This window comes from Bufo gargarizans, chromosome 3, assembly GCF_014858855.1.
Source record: "Bufo gargarizans isolate SCDJY-AF-19 chromosome 3, ASM1485885v1, whole genome shotgun sequence".
In the NCBI taxonomy this organism is placed as follows: Eukaryota; Metazoa; Chordata; class Amphibia; order Anura; family Bufonidae; genus Bufo; species Bufo gargarizans.
This window is the reverse complement of record NC_058082.1, coordinates 441,768,507-441,795,419: the sequence shown is the minus strand read 5'-3', so window position 1 is coordinate 441,795,419 and position 26,913 is coordinate 441,768,507. Positions and strand designations below refer to the sequence as shown.

General features: G+C 44.4%; 1 protein-coding gene across 1 annotated transcript in view; it reads left to right on the top strand.

Moving 5' to 3' along the window:
- Positions 1-26,913, top strand: part of LOC122930263 (putative helicase MOV-10) — a 214,711-nt gene that overhangs the window by 150,807 nt on the left and 36,991 nt on the right. The window contains exons 11-18 of the mRNA XM_044283498.1: positions 608-755; positions 5,829-5,990; positions 7,312-7,415; positions 23,739-23,836; positions 25,001-25,102; positions 25,226-25,328; positions 25,462-25,579; positions 25,952-26,143. Of these exons, the coding sequence (XP_044139433.1) occupies positions 608-755; positions 5,829-5,990; positions 7,312-7,415; positions 23,739-23,836; positions 25,001-25,102; positions 25,226-25,328; positions 25,462-25,579; positions 25,952-26,143 (1,027 nt within the window). The remainder of the gene's footprint in view (positions 1-607; positions 756-5,828; positions 5,991-7,311; positions 7,416-23,738; positions 23,837-25,000; positions 25,103-25,225; positions 25,329-25,461; positions 25,580-25,951; positions 26,144-26,913) is intronic.

The window sequence follows — 26,913 nt, the reverse complement described above, 5'->3', positions numbered from 1 at the left end:
TTTCCATCACATTAAACGCCTCTCGTTACCATGGTTATGATCATGCTGATGTGAGCTCCCAAAGTCCCGGTCACCAGAAAGGCCGGCATTTTTTTTCCCTAGAGTGTGCAAGCACTACTATCACTGATGGATTCCAGGGTGGTCATAACCATGGAAATAAACAGTGTAAAATGTGATGGAAAAGTTAATCTAGCCAGCAAAGAGGCGATATGGATAATAACAATACATTAGTAAGTGCCTTGTACTAACTTTTTTCTGCATGATTAATCCCACTGGATGAAGTTACAAAACCCATTTAAGTCTTATAGAGGTCATTGCGGGGGAATGGGGGCGGGGGCAGCTCATCATTTCCCTCTATGGTCCTAAGTGGAAAGCTGCTAGCAAGCAGCTCTCCCAGTATACTGGACTAGGGAAGTCCATTAATTGCTCTATATATGTACTGTGCTGGTGCGATTAAAGAAATGCATGACGTTGGGCACACTGAGTGACAGTGGTAGGCACTTGGCACATATTACACTTATTGTGTACACAGAAAAATGTCACATGTTGAGGTGCCTGTATAACATGCCATCATTCTGTTGATGTAAGCTTTACTTTCCTTTACTAGACTGTATGACCAAAATCTTGAGAATAACGAAGAACAGTACATGGCAGTAAAGCAGATTGTGAGTGGATTCTCCAGACCAGCTCCTTATCTCATATTTGGTCCACCAGGCACTGGAAAAACTGTAACTTTGGTGGAGGCCATCAAACAGGTAAGAGGGCTTTTAGAGCATTTAGTTTCTAACTGCACATTACAGCTCGGCAGGAGGAGTGATCATCTAGGGTACAAAAGTTTGCCAGCCAGCCTCGTCTTCTCTCCAGTCTGATCGTCCAAAGCTCTGTATTTTTTATTATCTAGATTTCCTATAACAGAAGGCTGGACCAGTTAAACATTATAGTACTTGTTGCAGGTGTGTATGAACTGGTAAAATTATTTAGTGTCCTAAAAACAGATTGTTAAGGATCGCACTGAAGGTTCAGTGGGCAAATGGCTTGTGGAAGCCTGCCACTGATTACATTTCCACAAACTGTGTGAAAACCTCTTCATTCCTATGCATAGTAATACCAAAATTGCTATACTAAAATATTACTTTTGCACAATCAGTACACTTAAAAGCTGTATACACCTTTTTGGGGGCAATTTTTTTTTATTATTGCATTGTACTAAAAATCTTTTTTTTTTTTCAATTGGTCTGTACACAAAAATGGTTTCCATATTTAATACAGAACTGAGATGCTTTAGTAGTAGCAGCCTGTGGATTTTCTGTCTTTTTTCCGTCATTTGGCTAGCTGATGGGCTCCTTTTTATCTCTGCGCTTTTGGCTTTACACTTAAACACTAAGTATAGCGCTCAGTAGTTTAGAGAGAGGTTTTTATTAGATGACCAGCACAAAGTGAAAATATAAATACCAGTCGCACAGTTAGAAAAACAGTTAACCCTTTGTGACAGAACGGCTCAATATTTTTAATAAAGGCCAATTCAAATTATGATTTTAGTAAAAATGCAATCGTAAACAAAAATTGCCTCCGAAGGTGTACATGGCCATAAAAGTGTTTTTGTATCTACAAATTCTGACCACCATAACTTTTTTTATTTTTTCTAATTTTTTTTTTTTTCTGTTGACTATGCTATGTGAGGGCTTGTAGTCTTCATAGAAATCCATTTTGGGGAGTGACCTTTTTGATGACTTTGGAGGTTAAATGAACCAAGTCTGGATTTTTCTGTTGATTGTTCAGTATAAATTATAAATACATGATGGTATGTATGATGGGTTTTATTTGGCAGGTCTGTATGATTACAGTGATACTCCACATATATGGTCATTGCCTTTTCATGGGGTGCCCTCACTTTTTCACATGATTATAATATATACAGTACAGACCAAAAGTTTGGACACCTTCTCATTTAAAGAGTTTTCTTTATTTTAATGACTATGAAAATTGTAGATTCACACTGAAGGCATCAAAACTATGAATTAACACATGTGGAATTATATGCATAACAAAAAAGTGTGAAACAACTGAAAATGTCATATTCTAGGTTCTTCAAAGTAGCCACCTTTTGCTTTGATTACTGCTTTGCACACTCTTGGCATTCTCTTGATGAGCTTCAAGAGGTAGTCACCTGAAATGGTCTTCAAACAGTCTTGAAGGAGTTACCAGAAATGCTTAGCACTTGTTGGCCCTTTTGCCTTCACTCTGTGGTCCAGCTCACCCCAAACCATCTCGATTGGGTTCAGGTTCGGTGACGGTCATCTGGCGTAGCACCCAATCACACTCCTTCATGGAGGTGTGTTTGGGGTCATTGTCCTGTTGAAAAATAAATAATGGTCCAACTAAACGCAAACCGGATGGAATAGCATGCCGCTGCAAGATGCTGTGGTAGCCATGCTGGTTCAGTATGCCTTCAATTTTAAATAAATCCCCAACAGTGTCACCAGCAAAGCACCCCCACACCATCACACCTCCTCCTCCATGCTTCACGATGGGAACCAGGCATGTAGAGTCCATCCGTTCACCTTTTCTGCATCGCACAAAGACACAGTGGTTGGAACCAAAGATCTCAAATTTGGACTCATCAGACCAAAGCACAGATTTCCACTGGTCTAATGTCCATTCCTTGTGTTCCTTAGCCCAAACAAGTCTCTTCTGCTTGTTGCCTGTCCTTAGCAGTGGTTTTCTAGCAGATTTTCTGCCATGAAGGCCTGATTCACACAGTCTCCTCCTAACAGTTGTTCTAGAGATGTGTCTGCTGCTAGAACTCTGTGTGGCATTGATCTGGTCTCTAATCTGAGCTGCTGTTAACACCTGCAATTTTCTGAGGCTGGTGACTCAGATGAACTTATTCTCCGCAGCAGAGGTGACTCTTGGTCTTCCTTTCCTGGGGCGGTCCGCATGTGAGCCAGTTTCTTTGTAGCGCTTGATGTTTTTTGTGACTGCACTTGGGGACACTTTCAAAGTTTTCCCAATTTTTCTGACTGACTGACCTTCATTTCTTAAAGTAATGATGGCCACTCGTTTTTCTTTACTTAGCTGCTTTTTTTTTCTCGCCATAATACAAATTCTAACAGTCTATTCAGTAGGACTATCAGCTGTGTATCCACCTGACTTCTCCACAACGCAACTGATGGTCCCAACCCCATTTATAAGGCAAGAAATCCCACTTATTAAACCTGACAGGGCACACCTGTGAAGTGAAAACCATTTCAGGTGACTACCTCTTGAAGCTCTTCAAGAGAATGCCAAGAGTGTGCAAAGCAGTAATCAAAGCAAAAGGTGGCTACTTTGAAGAACCCAGAATATGACATATTTTCAGTTGTTTCACACTTTTTGTTATGTATATAATTCCACATGTGTTAATTCATAGATTTGATGCCTTCGGTGTGAATCTACAATTTTCATAGTCATGAAAATAAAGAAAACTCTTTGAGAAGGTGTGTCCAAACTTTTGGTCTGTGTGTATATATATATATATATATGTATATATGTATATATATATATATATATATATATATATATATATATATATATATATATATATATATATATATATATATATATATATATATATATATATATATATATATATATATATATATATCTCAAGAAAAAATGGCGGCACTGGTGTTTTCAATATGGTTGCAAAAGGTAGGGTGCACGTCCCTGGGGGAATAGGCTTCTTACCCCAATTAGTAAATCCGGAAGAATGAGCGGCACTCCAATGGTAGAAAAAATAAGTGAACCTTTATTCACCCAGGTGCAACGTTTCGGCTCATGCTTGAAAAAGGCTCAAGAGCAGAGCCGAAACGTTGCACCTGGGTGAATAAAGGTTCATTTATTTTTTCTACCATTGGAGTGCCGCTCATTCTTCCGGAGAGATATAGAGAGATATAGAGAGATATATATAGAGAGATATATATAGAGAGATATATATAGAGAGATATATATAGAGAGATATATATAGAGAGATATATATATATATATATATATATATATATATATATATATATATATATATATATATATATATAGAGAGAGATATATATATATATATAGAGAGAGATATATATATATATAGAGAGAGATATATATATATATATAGAGAGAGAGAGATATATATATATATAGAGAGATATATATATATATATATATAGAGAGAGATATATATATATATATATAGAGAGATATATATATATATATATAGAGAGAGATATATATATATATATATATAGAGAGAGATATATAATATATATATATATATAGAGAGAGATATATATATATATATATAGAGAGATATATATATATATATATATATAGAGAGATATATATATATATAGAGAGATATATATAGAGAGATATATATATATATATATATAGAGAGATATATATAGAGAGAGATATATAGAGAGAGATATATAGAGAGAGATATATAGAGAGAGATATATAGAGAGAGATATAGAGAGATATATAGATATATATAGATATATAGATATATATATATATAGATATATAGAGATATATATATAGATATATAGAGATATAGAGATATAGAGATATAGATATATATATATATATATATATATATATATATATATATATATATATATATATATATAGAGAGATATATATATATATATATCTCTCTAGAGATATATAGAGATATATATATATATAGAGATATATAGAGATATATATATATATAGAGATATATAGAGATATATAGATATATAGAGATATATATATATATATATATATATATATATATATATATATATATATATATATAGATATATATAGATATAGATATATATAGATATAGATATAGATATAGATAGAGATAGAGATATATAATTATTTTTTTTTTTTTCCTCTGGGGGTGGGGCTGAGGCCAGATTCACACATCATTGTGCCGGCTGTATAATAGATCCATATTACTCCATGTTATGGCCTGCCTGCACTCACACCATGATGAAGTTATACTTGTAGTTTGGACATGACGCATTTGAGTACTACAGATATTGTACTGTAGTACATTGTTTAACTACTTAGGGCATAATTTTTTTTTTCCGTTGACCTATTTAATTATGTAATTTATACACATGTATTTTTATTTTTTTTACTGAACCTTTTGTCATTCACTTATGTCTTTTTGTTTCATATTTTGTACTACTTTTTTCAATTTTTTTTCTATATTGATTGTATTTTTTACACTTTATTTTTTTTCCTCGTTTCTAAGTTTTGAGTATCTGTATTCATTTTCCAGCAGTACTTTGTATAACATATCTACTTTATTTTAATTAACTATTTATATGTATGGTTTGTCTTGAGCACTACCTTTCTCTAAGTAAAACCGCAATCCCTAGTCTACTGAAAAATTCTGTGGCTGAGTTATAACGGTATGTGTTTGTTACTCAGGATTGGGATTAGACCCTGTAACTTTTTTAGTACAGCCCGTCAAGCTTTGTGATACGTTTGTAGAAGGCCCTTTCCCCTTCCAACATAACTGTGTACCTGTGCATAAAGAAAGATCCATTAAGACCTGGTTTGAAGAATTTGCACCAACCTGCATGGAATGAAATGGAATGCCTATTGGGAGGCCAGACCTTCTCTTCCTCACAAATGCTATAATTTTAAGACACCATCCAAGATCTCATGTAAAACATTTCAAAATATTAGAGGCCTTTATAGTCACCAAAGGGGGACAAATCTTAAGTACAATAAGTTGATATAGGTGTGATGGTCAGCTGACAAATGTAACAGAATTTTAATAATATCCCACTTTACAGGTACTAAAGAATATTCCTAAGTGCCGTGTCCTTGCATGTGCGCCATCGAACAGCGCGTCAGATCTGATCTGTGAGCGCTTGATGAAACACATAGATAAGAACGATATTTACAGGATGATGGCCAGCAGCAGAGATTTTCGTTTTGTTCCAGAAATTATCAAGGTATGTTTCATATATTTTGCATAAAGTGTCTCTGATAAAATATGTTGGAGTCTAAGTCTGGATTTTGATGCTAATGCAGTAGTTGTCCATTGGTTGTAGTTGGGTTTATGCTTTATTTTCAAAAGAGCATCTGAGAAATTAGAGGTAAAATCCGATTGATTGTGCTCTGTATCCCCAAAAGTGTGATATAATTTCATTACTTTTTGTATTCAGAGAAGCAGAAAATGTATTCCCCTTGACATCTATACAAAGCCAAATTGCCTCTTGGATTAGTGGTCTTTATTAAAAGTAAAATTTTTCTGTAGTACAAAAAAAGAGAAGCAGAATACTGAAACTGCTGTATCCGGTGTAGCCAGACAACACCGGGGCCCACTGGATCCTTATTCTATATACCGTATTTTTTGCCCCATAAGATGTACCCCCCCCCCCCCAAAAAAAAAGTGGGGGGGGAAGTGCCCCTGCGTCTTATGGGGAGAATGTTGGCAATTTACATCGCAGACTGCGATGTATTAGGGAGGAGGGACTGTAGTAGGCGGGGAGAGCGGCGGGGCAGTGCAGTGTAATCTGTCCCTTTTTTTTTTTTTTTTCCAACCAAGAGTGACTGCTTTCCTCTGGAAAAAGAAATGCTGCATGCATGGCAATTCCAGTATTGTCCTCCTCTGCCAGAACAGAGTACTGGAATTCCCGAACGCAGATGTGAACATGGTCTTATGATCTTCTTTTGAGTGCTATGATCTTTATGCAAGAGCGTTCTGGCGGTCTTCAGCCTCACGCACATTTGGGTCGTGGTGACACTTTGCAGTAGTCCCACACAATCATTGCACAGCAGACTCTCATGCATTTTTCTCGTTTTGACTTTTTGAATGCCACTTTTCCGAAAAGGGGGCTCGTTGAGGGATGGGGTTGGGGCCAGCAGGCCTGGCGAAGTGTATCTTCATTTTGCCAGTTTTCTAGAGCAAATGAAGACAGAAGTCTGCTGCAGCTCCACCACCCCCGACGCGCAGAAGATTAAATCTCCCCCATTGTGTAATAACCACATCACAAAACCTTGGCAATGTGCGGTAAAACGTATACTGTTTTGCTGTAGAGTAATTGTCTGCATGACACATTGCCACAAGTTGTGAACCCAGCATCCTTAGAATCCTATGAACCCGTTCTGTAACTCTGTATGCCTAACACAGGTGTACCCAAAGGATTTTTAACCTAGCCTTTTCTCATGTAGAATGCTTGGACACATGCTTAGACTTGTAAATACAGCATAACATTGTTTCTTTTACTGTATAATTTACTACACACAGATTTTCTCTTGTTGCATCCATAGCCCTGTTGTAACTGGAATAATACAACCCAGGCATATGAATATCCTTGCAAAAATAAGCTTATGGAATACAAGGTTATCATCACAACTCTTATTACAGCCGGAAGGTAAGGGATGCATTAAAACACAATTCCTCCACTGATATTTTACAATTTTCCCCAGCGCCTCCACAACAGCACTCTCAAGAGGGTGTCCCTGCCTCCACAGGACAGGAAACAACGTAGAAGCTCCAGTTTAAAGGGCCCCTCCCTTCACCTGCTTCAGGTGTTTCCTGTCCTCTGGATCCTATAGAAGCTGCTACTGCTGGGGTTAGGAGTTCCGTTTTCAAGGTCACAGGGCCTGTTTGTTTTTTTCCTCATTGGGAGGGCCAGTGCCGAGGACGTGAGCTTGGGAGGTCTTTGGCCTCTGCTCCGCTTCCTTCGGCGTAAGTCCTTCATTGAAGGCAGCCCCGGGCACCCGCTCCCCAGCTTCAATATACGGCGGGGAGTGAGGGATCGCGCGGAAGCTCAGTACAGGCTGGAATTCTCTGGTCTGAGAATTCCATTGCCAGGCCTCTGTTCATCAATTCCACCAGTACATGACGTCAGAGGGGATATGAAAGGGGGAGTGATGGGAAGCATGGAGCACAGCAGTTCGGCGTCTTCTGTGCAGAGACACTTGCATAATGTTGGATACCTCTGACATGCCCTGCATGCCTGTAGATCCTACTGCAAGGTAAGGCTTATTGCACACGAACGTGCGCGCTCCGTGGCCGTATTGCAAATCCGCAATACACGGGCACCGTTCAATGTGCATCCCGGATGTGGACCCATTCACTTCAGTGGGTCTGCAAACCTGGAGGTGCAGAACAGAAACACGGAACGGAAGCACTACGGAGTGCTTCCGTGGGGTTTCGTCATGTACTTCCGTTCTGCAAAAAGATAGAACCTGTTCTATCTCTTTGCGGAACGGCTGGATTGCGGACCTATTAAAGTGAATGGGTCCCTGATCTGCTGTGGCAGCCCCACAGTGGGTGTTGGTGCATTGCGGGCCACAGCACGGCCACGGGGCGCACGCATTCGCGTGTAAGAGGTCTACGCCTCCTTTTAAACTTGTGCCTGCAGCTATTACCTCTTCGAGGGGAGTTTCGTTTGCTGATTTCATGGAAAAAGTTTTTTCCCCCACTGGTGTTTGGTGCTGGGCCCTTTTTTTACTTCATTACTATCTTAAAGCCCCGATTACTATTATTGCATTATAGGGCAGAGAGGCCATCACCATAAAATCCTCTGGCGGAAAATCAGGGCAAAAATGTGTTATTTGTAAGAAAACTCTGACGTCAAAAACTAAAAAGGCAGCTTGTCCCAGATGTACGGATAATGTAATGACAGAGAAATCCCCTTCCTTGCTAGAGTCTATTAAAAATCTATATAAGGAAGAAGTAAAAGCGGTAATGGATTCAAGGTTACCGCCCCCCTCCCTTTGTGTTTTCCAGAGGATACCGAAAAATTATAAAAGACTATAAGAGCCGCTATGAAGATTGAGGACGTAAAAGTCTCAATCCATTCAAGACCAAATGTTTCAGGGATTGGGGAAAGTTTTTCCCGACCATAATATCATAATGCTAATGGCTAAAGAATGAAAAGATCCTGAAAAGCGAAATGATTCCAAATACCTTAAGAGGAAATATCCTCTTGCAGAATCAAATTGATGAAATAATATGATAAAAATCAGGGCACCTTGAACCAAGCATTGTGCATGAACAGGCTATTAGGATGCCTATAGTAGTGAGGGGTATATAAATAAACAATCCTCACTGCCAGCATCTGAAAAAAAGGGACCTGTAATTAATGATGGTCGGCTAGGAGTCTGACCTATCAACTGTGCCTCAATTCACATTTATAAAGCGGCCAGTCAGTTGTACAGCCTGCAGTCCATGCTGGTATGTGGACGAGGCCACGCTACATCAGGGGCTGGCATAGGACCTGGTGGTAAAAGTATCATTTACCCATCCAGTACACACACCACACTCATTACTATTCAAACTGCTTACACTAACTAAGCTCACACGGTCTAAGCTCGACGCGTTTCTGCACAGGGAACAATGCACCACGTGTCATCAGGAGCAAGAATCTTGCAGAGCAGTATCGATGGAAATAGCGGTCCACCGCTGATATCATGTGGACTGTATGTGCCCGGAACTAGGATGGCCATTTGCGGCCGTTCCAAACACGGGTCTAAATGCAGGAAGCCCCATGGGTGTATGCCTCCTGCTGCTCCGTGACTCAGGTGTATAAGTGTGTCAGCTGACTCCGCCCCCTGATATTGCTAGGCCGGGATAATGGACTGACGGCTCTGGGGGAAGCGCTGAAAGAGCTACAGGTAATGGGGAATACTTAATTGGCAACATATTGACAAACTCCACTGTATGTACAAAGGCTCAACATGAATACTGTGCTACTTGCACTTCCAGATCATTTTTCTGTCTGGCTAGCCCAATTGGAGGAACACTTGGCAGCGGTTACCCCCTGAGAGGAAATCCTAGCCTCTATACCCATTCTGAAGCAGGCCTCAAATTTTTTTGTTTGACGCCTCTGCGGATCTAGTAAAACTCTCGGCCAGATTCTCTGCCCTTATTAATTCCACCTGTAGCGCAATATGGCTCAGGTTAAGGTCTGGAGATGCTAGCTCTAGAAGTTGCTTATGCTCCATACCGTGTGAGGGAGACAAGTTGTTCTGTCCCGTATTAAATGATATTCTGGACAAGGCATCAGACAAGAAAAAAGGCTTTCCTTCAGACTCAACATTTTACTAGAAAAGTTTTTTTTCCTTTCGAAACCAGAAGAACCAGGCCAGACCAAAGGAAAAGAGGGTTTGGGGAGATGGTTTTTTGTTCACTCCAGAAAGGTCCGAAAAGCCCTCCCAATAACGCCAGATCTCATGTAGGAGGCAGATTAAAAATGTTTACCTCAGCCTGGGAAAAAAAAAATTCCACTTCTCCTTGGGTGATGAGTACTAGAAGCAAAGGTTACAAACTGGAATTCACTGCTCCTCCTCCAGATCACTACACATACAACAAGCCTTTACTTCAAAAAGAATAACAGTTGGTTCTAGAATCAGAAATATATATTCTTCTGCAAAAGCGATAATGCCAGTTCCTCAAGATCAGGAAGGAACAGGATTTTATTCACCCATCTTTCTAATCCAGAAACTAAACAAGTCTTTCAGGTTAACAAATCTAAAGAGGTGAAACAAAAACATAACCTATAGAAAATGGAGACTATCAGGTCCACAGTAAATCTTTTGACTCGCGACTGCTACATGGTAACCCTTGATCTCTCTGATGCATACTACCATGTCACCATCCACAGATACTTTCAGAAGTTTCTCAGGATTGCAGTATTTCTGGGGTGGCCCTTCCCTTCGGATTATCCACAGCCCCAAAAATCTTCTCAAATATTATGGCCAAGGTGACGAGTTTTCTACATCTTTGGGGCATCTTGATTTTTCCATACCTGGACAAGTTTTTTTTTTTTTTTTTTTTTTTTTTTGGCAGCCCCGTCCCTACAAGATTTGAAGGTTCATCTGCAAATTGTAAAAAAAAAAAAAAAAAATCTGTTGGAATTAGGGTGGTTAATAAACAGAAAAATCAGACCTAAATCCCACCCAGCCCGTGAAAAAAATTATTTCTGAGAGTCTTGCTCCCACAATCTTATGTCCTTTTCTTCCTCAAGAAAAACAGACTTCCCTCTGAGTCTTGCTGTTTTGCAAATCTAGGATAATATCCATCAGGAACATCATGACCCTTTTAGGCCATCTAACTTCATCCAGTCCAGCAGTCGGATGGGTTCAACTCCACACAAAGACGCTACAAGCTTTTCTTTTAAAAGCCTGGGATGGAAATCAAAACACTTTAGACAAAAAAGTAAGAAATGAAGATCAGAAGAAATCTTCAGAGAGGAGTGTTTTGGTGACGTCATTACCACCGACGCCAGCAGTCAGGGGTGGGGGCCACACCAAAGTCGAGTAGTGCAAGGAATCTGGAGTCAAAAGATGGCAGCAGCATCCTCCAACTTGGTGTCCCATCCAAGCGTATCCCCATTTCATCTAACAGCTTGGAGACTGGCCAGGTTATGTTAGAACAGCAGGGTCTGTCTGAGCCTGTGATTTTTACTAATAAAAAAAAACAAAAAAAAAAAACACTACTTCCAAAATCTATTTAAGAACTTGGAAAGCCTTCTTAAAAATTTGTGGGGGATAGATGGTATAACCAGCCTGGATCCTGATATACCCCTTATATTAGATTTTCGCCAGTCAGGAAGACTGTTTTCTGTTTTTTCATTCTAACATCCCTCCTTGGGATTTAAACCTTGTGCTTGAAGTTCTAATGGATTAATTAACTTCCTGGAAATAGTTGGCAGACCTTTACAGGACATTCCTCTGAAACTTTTAATTTGCGAAACCACCTTGTTATTGGCAATCGCATCAGCCAGAAGGGTGGGGGAGATCCAGGCTTTTTCCTGTAGATCTCCTTGCCTCAGTTTTGGATGACTATCATTCTTGACATATCCCCTATGTTTCTGCCTGAAGTCGTAACCAGGTTTCATCGCCAACAGGAGGTATCCTACCATCGTTTTGCCGAATCAATCTTCAGAGACATAGTAAACTATGCTATGCTATGCTATGCTATGCTATTTAATTATTTTTTTTTTATAACTTACCTGGAAGTCTCTAAAGAATTCAGTAACTTGGATCACCTTCAATATCAAGGCCATCATAAGCGTTCAGCAGCAAGCAAGAGTACCATCGCTGATAAGTATCATTGAGTTCTGTTACCTTCAAAGAAACTTGACTCCCTCTGGGGGGATAAAAGCTCACTCTACCTGTGTGGTGTCAGCCTCCTGGGCGGAGAATGTCTCTGCATCAGTGGCACGAATATGCAGGGCAGCCACATGGCCAAACCCAAACACTTTTTTTCATACATAAGTTGGATGTGCTCCATAACTATGATTTTATCATTTGGCAGAAAAGTATTACTTGTGGTAGTACCACCCTAAAGTGCTTTCTGTTAAGGGTCCATTCAGACGTCCGTAGTGCATTGCAAGAATAGGACATGTTCTATTTATATTTTTCCGGAGCCGCGGACCGGAAGATCGGGGGCACGCTCCGGAAATGCGGATGCGGAGATAACAGTGTGCTCTCCGCATCCATTCCGTCCCCATAGAGAATGCGGACCCATTATACGGATGTGTGAATGGAGCCTAATCCTGAGAGTGCCGTTGTAGAGGCGCCAGGGAAACGGGTTAATTACGCTTACCGGTAACTGAATTTTCCAATAGCCTCCAATAGCCCTGTATTTTCCCAACCCCACATTTTTCCTTTATGGCATGACTGATAATGTATTTGTTTGATATTTTCAATACACTTCTTTGTATTACTAACGAGTCCTATGTCCTTAACTGAAGTGGGTAAAGGGAGGGGGCCTTTTAAACTTGAGTTTCTATGTTGTTTCCTGTCCTGGGGAGGCGGAGACACTCTTCTGAGAGTGCCGTTGTGGAGGCTATTGGAAAATCCAATTACCGGTAAGGGTAATTAACACTTTTGAATGATGTCTACTCTGTTTAGTATATGAAGTTGGTGTGCGATTGGCTGTTAAAAATACACAAATGCTAAAGCAGAAATGCAGTACCAACCATAGACTGCATGTACTGCTAGCTTATGGAGGGAAGTCCCAGCCATGGTACCCCCTCAACAACTTCAGTATGCCTTAATAGAAATGAGTAGTCTTAGGATAAGTTCACGTAGCGGACTTTTCCATGGGAAAATCCAACTACACGAATCTGAGGTTGACCTTTTTGGTTTTCTGCTGCAGTTTTAGCATTTTCCATGCTTTTAGATTCATTTACAGCTTTAGCCCCATTCTCCATTCATAAACATAGCTGTTTTTCACCCTTGGAGACAGATCACATGTCTTGATGTCCTGGAGCAAAACTGCTCTAACAGTTTAACCTGAAGGCTGGGGATACATACATTTTGCAGCACAAAACTTTGTTATAGCTTCTGTTGCTTGATATTTGCAGTCAGTAGGAATGCCTTTAGTCATGTGTACTCACATGGCAAATATGCCAATAAGAAAGGCATGGGATGAGGCAATTCAGCCACGTTTGCTCTATAGTACAGAAAAATTCTGCCTGTAACCCATACTAAATGTATGCGTCGGCCCTGCTCCTACAATAGATTTCTATTCTTTCCTTCTTTTTTTAATATGAAAGCCGTGCTGCTCTCTGTATTACATTTGCTGTCTGAGCCTACCAAAATCTGTTTGACCTTTCTCCAGTGTATGTGGCTGGCATCAGACACCACATCATGTAACAAAACCTGCGACTTTTTTTTTTCCATTTTTATTTTATGAATTATGATTGAAGTACCGTACAAATTATGAAAATTGACAAAGTACCAAAATGTATGGTTTGCCCATATTGACAGGATCTTTTATCAGATTTTAGTTTAGTTAGATTAAAAAGCTGTGTGCCTTTTTTTTTTTTTTTTTTTTTTTTTTCTCTCAGTAGTGCAGCTATAAATTTTTATATTGAAAATTTTTTCATGGTGGGCAAGCTAGCAATAAGCACTTCCTTGTGTGTACTTAAGTGTTGTCAGGCCTTTATCTAGGCCTTCAGCAAGAAAATGGTTATTTTAACTTTCCCTAATACAGAAAAGAAAACAAAAATGGTACATTAAAGCATATGCAGGACCAATGGGATAGGGAAGAAATGCAAAATCGGCTTATACAGCAGTACAAATCCCATATCTATTACCAAAAATTCTATAGAAGCACCCATGACAAAGGACAAGACAACTGACAAAACACAGGGGAAAGGAACGGATAAGGGGAAGTGAGAGTAAGCATAAGGAGAAGAAAAGAGGGGGGCGGGGGGGTGGAGGAAGTAGGGGCATGTCGAGTAGGATCCCAAGGTAGCCAGATCACTTGGCATTCCTCCACAGTGTTATTGAGGGATGCTGTGAGATATTCAAGGGATCTAAAGTCACAAACCCTAGCCAGCAGCATGGACTTGGTAGGAGGGCTAGTCTGCCTCCAGGATTTAACTTTCCCACTTTCTAATGGTGAGATGACTTGGCTTGTGTCCCAGTCCACACAGTAAAACTGAAAAATCAGCTCCAGTAAACTGGTATCGGCCTAGTGTTATTGCTTACATGTTTATGCTGGCCTTTCTCATTGCATAATATTAACCTCCAGTTCTGTAGCAATCCGTGGGGGTTAAATACAGCCCTGTATGCCATGTAGCTGTTGTTAGGTCACAGAGGGGCAATGTGAGCACAGAGCCTGATTTGGGGAGGTTTGTGCCACGCTCTGGGTTGTGTATGCCTCAAGCAGTGATATCTTCTGTGAAATATTTACTTAGAGTATAAAAAGTGGTGTGGAGGAGGACGGTCAAGGTGATATGGCAATAGTTCTAGATGAGTGCAGTTAGCTTGGAAAAAGTAATTTGCGTACAGATTACAGCTGAGTAAGGCCATTTTGAAAAGACAGCTCCAAGGTCTATGAGCAGGACTTTTTCATATTGCTAGTCCCTTGTGGTGCTACTGCATCGAGGCCTAATGCAGATGGGCGTGATATAGAAACCCTCCTGAAGTGGAGACCCACCCGAAGTCTGTGGCACTGAATTGCTGTCACATGTTGGAGCTGAAACTAGGCATCCAGGATGATGCTGAGACTGAGGTGTGATTTGTACCTCTTTATAGAACTGCTATTTCTCGCTAGTATCATTGGGGGACACAGACCGTGGGTATAGCTGCTTGCTGCCACTAGGAGGCGACACTAGGCTAAGAAGTGATAACTCCTCCCCCGCAGGCTATACCCCCTCCAGCCTGGAGAGAGCATATCAGTTTTTAGCTTAGTGTCGTAGGAGGCAGACCTCCCTGTTTTTGCAGGGCGGCTTACTTTTATTATTTTATCTTTTTCCTCTTTTAGGTTGGGGAAACAGAGTCGCCTAGCCACTCTGTCTACCCCGGGAGCAAGGCCGGTGTCGGAATCCCTCACCGCTCGCCCTCCCCAAGAAACGAAAGTGGACCAGGGCAGCCCAGCTCCCCTGCTTCCCGCCAGCCAAGGGGGTCACCTGAATCCGGCGAGACCCTCCGCCATTCCAGTCTCCTGCCACTTCGTGTGCCAGCGGCTGAAGAGGTGACCCTGCTGGTACTCTGAGAAAGGGTGAAGAGAAGAGGATGAAGATGGGGTGAGTAGTCCGTATTGGGTAAGTACCTCGGCCCTTCCCCTCCCCCTTCTCCCTTCCCCCCCGGTCACCTCATCATAAGATGGAGGACCTTTTTCCTCAGGTGGGCCATTCATGGTGAGGGCCCCACATTACCTCAGGCCCAATGTAGGTTTGGGCTTCTGTCCATACGGGGGGCCTGGGTTCTCCTCAGATTCTGGTCCAGTTGTACGGCCTGCGGGGTGAGCTCCCGCGGCCGATGTTCAGCCAGGGCACTTGCAGAGCGCCGCTCCGGTCACTCCACTCCCGGCCGGCTATTCGTTTGGCCGGCGCCAAAAATTTAGCCCCCGGCTCCTCTTCGGGCCTACCGGGATTCAGCCCGTGCAGTTGTTTTAGCGGCACGGGATGGGTTCCCGCAGCGAGAGTGGACACTCCCCCTCCAAATCAGTGGGCAGACATCGGCGGTTGCTCTTCAGGCCCCGCTGTGGTAACCGGCCGGCAGTACCGCCCGGTCGGCTGTGCGCCGAACTTTATGTCCCGGCTTTTGCGGCCTACTAGGCCGCAACTTTCATTCCAGTTATGGAGGGGGCGGGTTCGTCCTTTTGGCGCGGATTCTCCCCGACTAGCTGTCGCTCCTCCCCCAGGTGCCCCGCTGAGCTCCGCATCTGGTCCTCTGAGCTGGGTTAACCCTTTGTGGCAAGTCGTTTGTTTGCAGCCGGCACTGCATTATCTGAGTGTCCCCTTTCTGCATGCCAATTACCTTAGATTAGGAAGTTAACCCTAACCCCTTCCTGCCGGCATGTCCACCCTGGTGGTGGAGTATGGGGCTGGGCCCATGTCCTATCTGGACAGGGCAGGATTGCTCACAGTTTCCCAATCCGCCCTCCGGGGCTGTTTAGTTGAGAATGCACACATGAAGAATTCCCAGACCACCTTCTGGGTCGTCTGGTGTATAGGCCACCACAGGTGAAATCCAGGGGAGCACATCTGAGGGATTCCCAATCCGCCATACGGGCCGTTTGGTTGATAATGCTCCACCTGCACAAATACAGGGGAGCACATCTGAAGGATTCCCAATCCGCCCGCTGAGGCCGTTTGGTTGATAATGCTCCACCTGCACAAATGCAGGGGAGCACATCTGCAGGATTCCCAATCCGCCCGTTGGGCTGTTTGGTTGATATTACTCCACCTGCACACATACAGGGGAGCACATCTGGAGGATTCCCAATCCGCCCGCTGGGGCCGTTTGGTTGATAATACTCCACCTACAAAAATACAGGGGAGCGCATCTGAAGGATTCCCAATCCGCCCTACGGGGTCGTTTGGTTGATTAATGCTCCACCTGCGCAAATCCAGGGGAGCACATCTGAGGATTCCCAATCCGCCCGCTGAGGCCGTTGGTTGATAATACTCCACCTGCACGGATCCGGGGGAGCACATCTGAAGGATTCCCAATCCGCCCTACGGGGCCGTTTGGTTGATAATGCTCCACCTGCACGGATCCGGGGGGAACACAGATGCAGGATTCCCAATCCGCCCTACGGGGCCGTTTGGTTGATAATGCTCCACCTGCACAAGCCAGGGGAACACAGCTGCTGGATTCCCAATCCACCCTCTTGGGTCATTTGGTTGTTAATCCACATGCGCAATCCAATGGAGGACCTCTGGCAGTTCCCAATCCACCCTCCTGGATTGTGGGTCGATTGAGTACCGCCCACACAATCCTGTGAGCGGTCAGGTAGGGATGCCGATTCCACCTCCTGGGTGTTTTGATGGTTATATCACCGCTGTCACAGCCTGCAACTGCCATGGCTGGATGCTAAGAGGTAGAGCTGCGCACGAGCAGGACATTCCTCCTCGGTCTCCTCCGCACCTCCATCCTTCCTCATTAGGGTGATATTCAGAACCCTCCCTTCTGACAGGGGTTGGTTCTGAGGGAACAGTTCTGCGGACTCTGATATGAACCTTCTAGACGGCATCCATGCTACCGGCAGTACTGATTGTCTGCATTGCCCCTTCCTTAGGCGGCATTTGCTTTGCTACTGGATACAGTACTTACCCTTTGTATTCCCTCCTTCCACAGGTGGACTGACGGCACTTGCACTGGTCAGTGCCAGCCATTTGCGTCTCCCCTTTCGGTTGTTGATGGATTGCTGTTCCACTGGGTACAGTACTGGCGTTATGCATTAGCCTCTCTTATAGGAGGCGTTATGGCTTTATCGCGGGTGGCAATGTTTGCTGTAAGTATTACCACCTTGCTTAGGTGGAGGAATTCTCTACCCACCGGGAACGGGACTATTCGTATGCATTATCCTCTTCGATAGGGGTGTAATTCTCTGCCATAGGGGTCAATTCCTACTGGGTGCATTACCCCCTGCCATAGGTTAGGTACTGGCGCTAACCTCAGGATACAGTACTCCCTATATATTTTTTCTCCCCTTCATGGGTGGAGTGGTTGCACTTCCATTGAGGGTAGTGCTTACAGTACGCGTTACCCCCTCCAGGGAGGGGGTTATTACACTACCGTTGGATGCGGTTCTGTTTATCTCCCTACCTTCCTTCCTTGACGGAGGGTTGCGCTACCACTGAATACTATTCAACAGTCGTGGCATTACCCCCTTCTACATCTAACGGGAAATCACTGAGCATCTATGCATGCTTTAATTCAACTAAGCCTCCGCACTAGATGCCGTGGCTTCCTTCACGGGTGGGCCGCGGCAACAGTCGTTGCCATTGGTGCCTGGTACTCCTCATCTAGAGGTATATGGATACTGGGACTGCTCCCATACTGTATCCTCCCGTCTCTTCTGGTACTGGTGGTTGGCGCAGATAGGTCGTTCCTTGTTCTCTTAAGGGAGTCGCTCAGCAGCTCTTCAGGTGCCCTAGATTCCCATCCCTATGGGCCTCCACCGTTCAGGTCGGTCAGAACTTGGTCCTCTACAGCGTGTGGGTGCACGCCATTATACAAATGTTGGGATTACGACCCAGCGAGCCCAAGGTTGCACTGACTCTGTATTCTGGGCCACCACTCTTCCTCATTAGGTGAGGGTGTTTTGCTGGCATTCTGCATTGACTACTACAGCGTGTTCTCTAAGTCAGGATGGCCGAGTGGTCTAATGTGCCAGACTCAAGAGTTAATCTCTTCCGTGTATGGGTGTTCGGGTCTCCAAATGGAGGCGTGGGTTCAGATCCCACTTCTGACAAACAAAAAAAAAAAAAAAAAAAAAAGCAAGGGTAGTTCTCACAAGGGCCGGAGATCGAACTCGTGGCAGTGGGTCAGCCCCCTCAGATAGGGGTTCTATCCTGACACTGCTTCGGCGGTTGCTCTGGTTTTGCCCCCTTTTTAGATGAAATGCCTCAGAATGGCTCTGGTTGACTGAGTTAGCTTGGTTCCATGCTACTTCTGGGTGTCCTTAGGCCTCTCCCTCAGTTTTACGCTGGGAGGAGCAGGCGGTAGCTATTACTGTACAAAGGGTATTTGCATCTCCACTACATGCTAGGGTTTCTACTGAACATTCCTATTGCACAGTTCCTTCGTCAGACGGCGGTTTCTTCCGACTCTGGGATTGGTATCCTGTACGGTGTGGCATCCTCCTCAGCTGGAGTGTGGCCTTTGCGTTACTCTGGCAGCTTCCTTTGTATGGGCTCCTCCTCAAGGGTGTATTTCATTACCAAGAGATCTGTACAGTGCCAGTCCCTGATGGCAATGGGCTTGCCCTGACCTCTCAATGGTCTTCATTACTGTTAACTGTCCGTTGCTCTGACTACTATTGTTCTTGTGTCCTCAACTCGGGTTTTGCATTGGCGTCAGTGCCATAGCTATCAGCACCTTACTTGGGCGCGCTCGACTGGGTAGCTTAGTCCCTGTGGCACTCGTCTACCACTACGGTGATACTGTCCGTCAGATATGTTTACTTAGTCCCTGTGGCACTCGTCTACCACTACAGTGATTCCTTCCTTCAGTTATGGTTACTTCTGTGTCACATCAAGCGATGGTGGTCATTCCTTTCACTGCTCCTTCCGGGGGTGGACTACGGTCCCCCCAAGCCAGGCTGAGCGGGTGACTGTCACACCTTGTCACCACTGGTAGGGATTTCGTTCCTTGAACGGAACACCCCTATTTTTCTTTCCTGTCCTTCCTCTAGCTGGACTGCTGACCACCTTTTCCCTTCGGTCTCCTCGACCGGTGGCAATGGGTTGTATAGCTATGGAATCCGGGATCTATTTTTTTCCACGGAGAGTATTCTCTTATCTTGGTCTCTGCCCGGAAGTCAATATATGTCAATTATGGGTTTTTTTTTTCCATTACCGGTTTCTTTTAACCAGAGGAGGATCCTGCGAACCTGGATTTTGGTTCCGCTCCCACAGTTGTGGTCTACGACCGGCTTCGCCCCGACGATCGGTAGATCGCTGGGGGCGTTTCAGGAACAAACAAGCCCCCCCCTCTGGGACTTCTTCTTCTTCTTTTTGTACGTCCATTTGTCCTTTGTCATTTGCATCAGGCAGTGCTCCGCCAGAATTTTCTTTCTGGCGGAAGGTCACCGCTTTTCGGGTCTTCTCGGACATGGTTTTTCTCTTCTTTCTCCCTCGTATTTTAAGGGCGGGCTCTCCATCAGCCATCTATTTTGGCCTCGGAGATTTGCTGGTCCATATCTGGCGCGTTGGCGCGTTCCGCTGTATGGGTTTTCTGCCTGATTTTCTTGGAGGTCCTTGTCATAGCTGGCGTCTTCCAACGGGATGCTTTTTTTCCTGGGATGTCTGCCTGTCGGTTGCTTCCTAGCGGAGTGATGGCCTGGCTGTCCAGCGGTCGTCATTTCTCGGGTTCATCTACTCCAGACATCGCTTCTAGAGGGCAGCGTCTTGGTCTTCCGGCAAGTTCACCGAGTTTTTCGGGGGTCTTTTCTAGCCATCATCTGTTGCTGCTCCAGGCAGCAAGATCTTGCAGGCGGCAGCGGATGCCGCATCCTCGAGGGCGTTTTTTCTCCAGGGGCGTGTGATTTTTTTTCCCTCCCCGTGGACTGCTTTAGGACGTCCCACGGTCTGTGTCCCCCAATGATACTAGCGAGAAAACGAGATTTTTGTGAACTCACCTGTAAAATCTCTTTCTCGCGTAGTTCATTGGGGGACACAGCTCCCACCCAGTGTTCTGTTTGCCGCACATATTGGCGGTTGGTGGGCCAGTATGGTCCTCAGTTCTGGTGCATTCCGACTGATGTTTGTCAGTTGTGGGTTGTGTACTGTATTTTCATTATTGATTTTTTTCTCCTACTCCTATTGCTTGGGCACAAACTGATATGCTCTCTCCAGGCTGGAGGGGGTATAGCCTGCGGGGGAGGAGTTATCACTTCTTAGCCTAGTGTCGCCTCCTAGTGGCAGCAAGCAGCTATACCCACGGTCTGTGTCCCCCAATGAACTACGCGAGAAAGAGATTTTACAGGTGAGTTCACAAAAATCTCGTTTTCTCGTACATTCCATTGGGGGACACAGACCATGGGTATAGCTTAGAGGTATTACTAGGAGGGACACTATGCAAAAACGAAGCTCCTCCTCCTCGGGCTATACCCCCAGACACCTCCAGGAGGACTTCAGTATCTTTGCTTAGTCTGTCCAAGGAGGTGACGCTTATTCTTCTCCTGTTTTGTTATTTTTTTTCTGTTTTCAGATGGGGACGCAGGTCAGCATTGCGCTTTCCTGGCCCCCGTGGAGTGTCTGCCACAGTCTTTCGACGTGTCCTGGCTACCTCCCATCCCCCCACAGAAGAAAAGTGGATCCAGGCTCAACATGTCAGCTCTGGCATCCCACCAGCTGCTGGGACGCCTGCTGCCTACCCTCCTCCAGAGCACTGTTCTCCTGGATTGGAGTCAGAATTCTGAAGAGGTGCATCCCTGCTGGTCTGGACATCGAGGGAGCATGCTGAGCAGATAAGTATTGCCCAGTCCCTCCCCCTCCCTCTGTGTCTGTTTGTCTGTGGCTACCTGGGTGAGCTTGAAGAGGGATCCTGATGGGGGCACTCTTCATTTTGGCACTGGAGTACTGGCATCTCTTCCCCCTTAAACTGTGGGCTTCAGCGCTTCTCTCGTCGGGCCTTGGCTGCTGCGCTCTCACAGCGCCCGTCGGCAGGCCGCTCCTCCATGGCCTCGTTAACCTCTGCTGCGCCGCGTGAGGGGAGTCGGGGTGTTTGTTCAAATCGCGCGCACGCTTATTTCGCGCCATGATGACTCGTTCGGGGGGGGGGCGGAGCCTCGGCATGCCGCTCTGACTCTCCTTACACCGGAGACTCTGTTTGCTCACGGCCGTGCAGCTCCTCATCTCTCTACACTGGAGACTTCTGCTAGCGTTGCCTGGGTGGTAGAACAGCTTGCTCTGCTCCTGATCTTTGCAGCAACTGGTAGGAGATCCTTTACTGTGGGGTTCCATCATGCCAAAGCCTGGGGCACTTAAATCTGCCAAGGCCTCCTCTCAGGCTCTTTTGGGGTCATGCAAGGTGTGCCTTATGCCTTTTTCTGCCTCTGGCACCTGTGACTCGTGCCCTGCTCCTGGACAGGATCAGCCTCCTTCTCTTGCTCAGCCCAGTCCTCCCTCTGCCCCTGCGGAACCGGCGGTACCCGCCTGGGCTTCCGCCATGTCTAGTGCGGCAGCGGATCTGGCCCTAGTTGCCAAGGCAGCCATGTCCTTCATGGAGCGTATGGCAGCTACTACTCCAGTAGCGTCCACTGCTCCATCTCCTCTCAGTGATTCTCACAGGGGGCGTCTGACGTCTAAGAGGCAGCGTGAGTGGCAGCATTCCTCGTCGGATGACTCCGCTTCTCCCCCACGCCTTGAGGCATGCCCTGCTGACTCTCCCTCTCGTGGGGAGCGCAAATCCGAAGGGGAATTGTCCGGATCGGACGAGGCCACGGAGCGGGAACCCCTGCCTAAGCTTTCCACCATGGTATCCGAATTGGTGGAGGCTGTCCGTGACACTTTTAATATCCAAGGAGATTCCACTCCCTCCACTAGTCGGGAGTTCTCCCTCTTTCCGCCCAAAAGGCCCGAATCCGCGGTGTTTCCCGTTCATGAGGAATTCACAACGGTCATATCAAAGGCTTGGGACCGACCCAATCAGAAATTTTCGGCCACCAAGCGCATGGATACGCTTTACCCTTTCCCCTCTGACTCGGTGGAAAAGTGGACTTCTTCCCCTAAGGTAGATCCTCCGGTGGCCAGGTTGGCCAAGAACACGGCCCTTCCTGTCCTAGACGGTTCCTCCCTGCAGGATGCGGTGGACAGACGCCTGGATTCACTTTCCAAGTCCATCTTCTCTCTGGCGGGCGCTTCCCTGTGACCGGCTTTTGCGTCCGCTTAGGTTGCCAGAGCCCTTACGGCGTGGTTGCGGCGCCACCACCAGGATCTGACGGAACAGGGCTCCCCTGCAGACACTTTAAAATTTATTCTCCAAATGTCTCAGGCTTCTAAATATCTCTGTAAAGCTTCAATGGATATCCGTTCCCTATTTGCCCGTATTTCGGCCCTCTCGGTCATTCAGCGTAGAGGTTTGGTTGAAGGTGTGGGATGCTGATGCTTCCAAGCGTTCCCTCGCTAACCTTCCCTTTGAAGGATCTAGACTCTTTGGAGCCCAGTTGGACGAATTCATTTCTGCCGCAACGTGGGGCAAGAGTACTCATCTGTTCCCACCCCATGGACTGCTTTTGGACGTCCCATGGTCTGTGTCCCCCAATGGAATGTACAAGAAAAGGAGATTTTTGTGAAACTCACCTGTAAAATCTTTTTCTCGTCTTTTCCATTGGGGGACACAGCTCCCGCCCGCTTTTTTTGTTTAGTTGGTGTGATGGTTTCCATTGTGGTTTTTTCAGTTCTCCTTCTGCTACTGCTTTTGCAACAATTGAAGTCCTCCTGGAGGTGTCTGGGGGTATAGCCCGAGGAGGAGGAGCTTCATTTTTGCATAGTGTGTGTGTGTGTGTCCCAATGGAAAAGACGAGGAAAAGATTTTACAGGTAAGTTTCACAAAAATCTCCTTTTTGCTGCCTTCTGAGTAACTAAAACAAAGCCACACACAAACTGAACTGTCTGTGACTGCTTCCTGTGGCTTTTCCTTACATATCCCCCAGAACGGAGGCACTTTGATCTGCCCATTGTCAAGAAATCATTTGTACAGGTAGTTTTCCAGTAGAGAACCCCTTCAATGGCAGTTTGCATCTCATTATATAACCATCTTGTATTTTCTAGGCTTGTTTCTGCGCAGTTCCCAGATGGCCATTTTACCCATGTGTTTATTGATGAATCTGGACATGCAGTAGAGCCTGAGTGTGTAACAGCTATAGCAGGTATTAATTCTCTAACTGGTTAACTCTTTCTAATCCGTAAGTGAACCTGTTTTCAAGGGGGTGAGCTATAAGTGTCTGTTATCAATCCTCTTACAAACAATATAAAGTTTTGCACTGTTTATTACTGTATTGGATCCTGCGCTACACTAGATGGCAGTAATACAGTGCATTGAATGCATGTTTGCAATGTTAATTCCTGTCACTAGATGTCCCTGTCGGCACCACAGGCTAGGAAAAAAAGGCTCCAAGGAGAAAATTGGTCAGTGTAGCTGAGACCACATGGTGTGCCTGGGAAGTCTGTGTAGCTCAGATCAGACTAGGGCTCAGGAATCTGGCTTCAGCTATAAAGTCAGGGCTGGAAGAGTGTGTATTGAGACTTCCTGTGAGATTGGGCAGAGGTCTGGGTCTAGTCAGCCACCAAGGAGCATCCAGATAAGCCGTTTAAAAGATGCCACGGATTGACTGCTGCCGGAGGAGGAGTGGAATCCCTCCGGCTGCTGATGGCGACTCTAACGCTGGGTTCACACCTGAGCGTTTTTACAGTGTGTTCAAACGCGCTGTAAAACGCTCAACACATGAAAACCAATGCTTCCCTATCGCCCTGGTTCACACTTGAGCGTTTTACAGCGCGTTTGAATGCGCTGAAAAACGCCCTACGCTCAAAAAAGTTCTTGAGCTTCTTTGGGGCGTTGTCTCTGTACGGGAACGCGCGACAATGGGAGTTCGCTTGTCTCTGTATGCGCGATTGTAAACGCCGGTACAATCGCGCATACAGAGTGCTCCTTTCAGAACGCTCAGGTGTGAACCCAGCAGTCATGGATAGACGAGTCCTGAGAGAGCTCTGAGATGTCACTTGGTGATAAGAGAGCCACATTGGCTGGTGAGTCTTAGTAATGGCTCCCTTGAAACGGTTCCCTATCGAGTTATTTGTGTCCTGTTTATCTAAGGTGGTACTCTTCAGATGCATCATCCCATATAGTGACTGCATATATGGCTACTGTGTATGAATTCTGTTATGTGCCACAGTGAACAACCAACATTGAAACCAACATTGTCATTGTTTATATGCCTAGGAACTAACTGGAATAATAAACTGTTTGCATTTTTATAGCCAAATAATTTCTAAATACATTTTCTTTTTACTCCCAAATGTTTCAATTTCAGGTATTCTGGATGTGACAAAAGAAGGGCAGTTGGTTCTGGCTGGTGATCCACAGCAGCTAGGCCCAGTGTTAAGGTCTCCATTTGCCATTGAGCATGGATTAAGTGAGTGATTCAGATTGTTATTAGAAATTGCTCATGGACAACATTGTACAATGTTTGCTGTGCAGAGTCCTGGTGAGGTTTTATGTCTGTAGTGTTAGGGTTTAAACCTATTTTTTTATGCAGGTCTTTCACTGCTGGAAAGACTAATGACTCAAAATCCACTCTATGGAAAATCCAACGGAACTTACAATCCTCAATTTGTCACCAAGTTACTGCTGAATTACAGGTCTGTAGCATGTTTTTTTAGTTTAGCAAGAGTTTTTTCTTGATGCCTGTCTTTCCTTACCCTTTGAGTGACTAACTCCTTTCCATGTGTTTACAACTGTCTTCCTTTTAATGAGATATACAATTTTAATTAGGTCCCATCCTGACATTCTCTCTGTTCCAAATGAACTTTTTTATGATAATGAGCTCCAAGCCAAGGCTGATGAAATGGTCACACGTGTATACTGCAACTGGGAGAAGCTTCCAAAGAAGGTGAACTTTTTTCCCTTTGACCTTGTATCAGGAGACTTACAAGACAGGACATGGAATCCAAAAAGGAGATGAGAAATTAGAAGACACTTCTAAATAATTTAGTTAAAGCTATTTTTTGTATATTTAAAAATTCCTCCAAAGAATTTACCAAACTTCCTAAATATCTGACATATCACAAGGCATCTCCAGAGCTTCTGTGAGGTGCAGCTTCCTCACCACTGCCAAGGAAGTGTATTAATTGTTGAGACAGCCATATTTAATGTTCAATGCTGTGGTCTGAAGGATGGAATGGAAATCAGAAGTTTCTTCATTTAGGGGCACAAGAAGATAAGTTGTTGTAATATCAGACCTTTCTAATTGTTTTCTTTGCAGAACTTTCCACTCATATTCCATCATGTGCTGGGGAAAGATGAACGAGAAGGGAACAGCCCATCCTTCTTCAATGTACATGAGATAGAGGTTCTGGTGTCTTATCTCCGTGACTTGCTGGAGACACAAGGAAAGAAAGGCATAGCCAAAATTTCTCCCAAAGAAATTGGCATAATTGCTCCTTATAGAAAGCAGGTACAATTTACATTAGCTTTTTAAATTATGATTGTACTGTGGTGCTTGAAAGTTTGTGAACCCTTAAAAATTTTCATTATTTTTACATAAATTTGATCTAAGATTTGGCTATCTTTACTTATTTTTAGGACTTAACCTGATAGTTTCGACAGTACAACTGCCTTTTTCAAGGATGCTTGAAAAAGGCAGTAGCACTGCCAAAAGGTCGTACTTTGGTATGGTGGACATGACTATCTGAATAAACAGTTTGGAGTCTGCGTTGCTGTGGTCTTTTGTTCGCTTGTACATTCTGAAAGGTGAACACTTGCACAATGCAAAAGTATTCACCCCCATTGACTTTTTTCGTATTTTGTTACATTACAGCCTTAAGTTCAATGTGTTAATCTGAATTTTATGTGATGGATCAGAACACAATAGTTTAAGTTGGCATGTGTGTATGTATTCACCCCCTTTGTTAGAAAGCCCATAAAAAGCTCTGGTGCAACTAATTACCTTCAGAAGTCACATAATTAGTGAAATGATGTAAACCGGTGTGCAATCTAAGTGTCATACACACCTTTTTTGAAAGGCCCCAGAGGCTGCAACACCTAACCAAACACTGCCATGAAGACCAAGGAACTCTCCAACAAAATTGTCCCTCACTTGTTTGAAGTACAAGTCAGGGTTGGGTTATAAAAAAATAAATAAAATATATCAATTTTTGATGATCCCCAGGAGCACCATCAAATCTATCATAACCAAATGGAAAGAACATGGCACAACAGCAATCC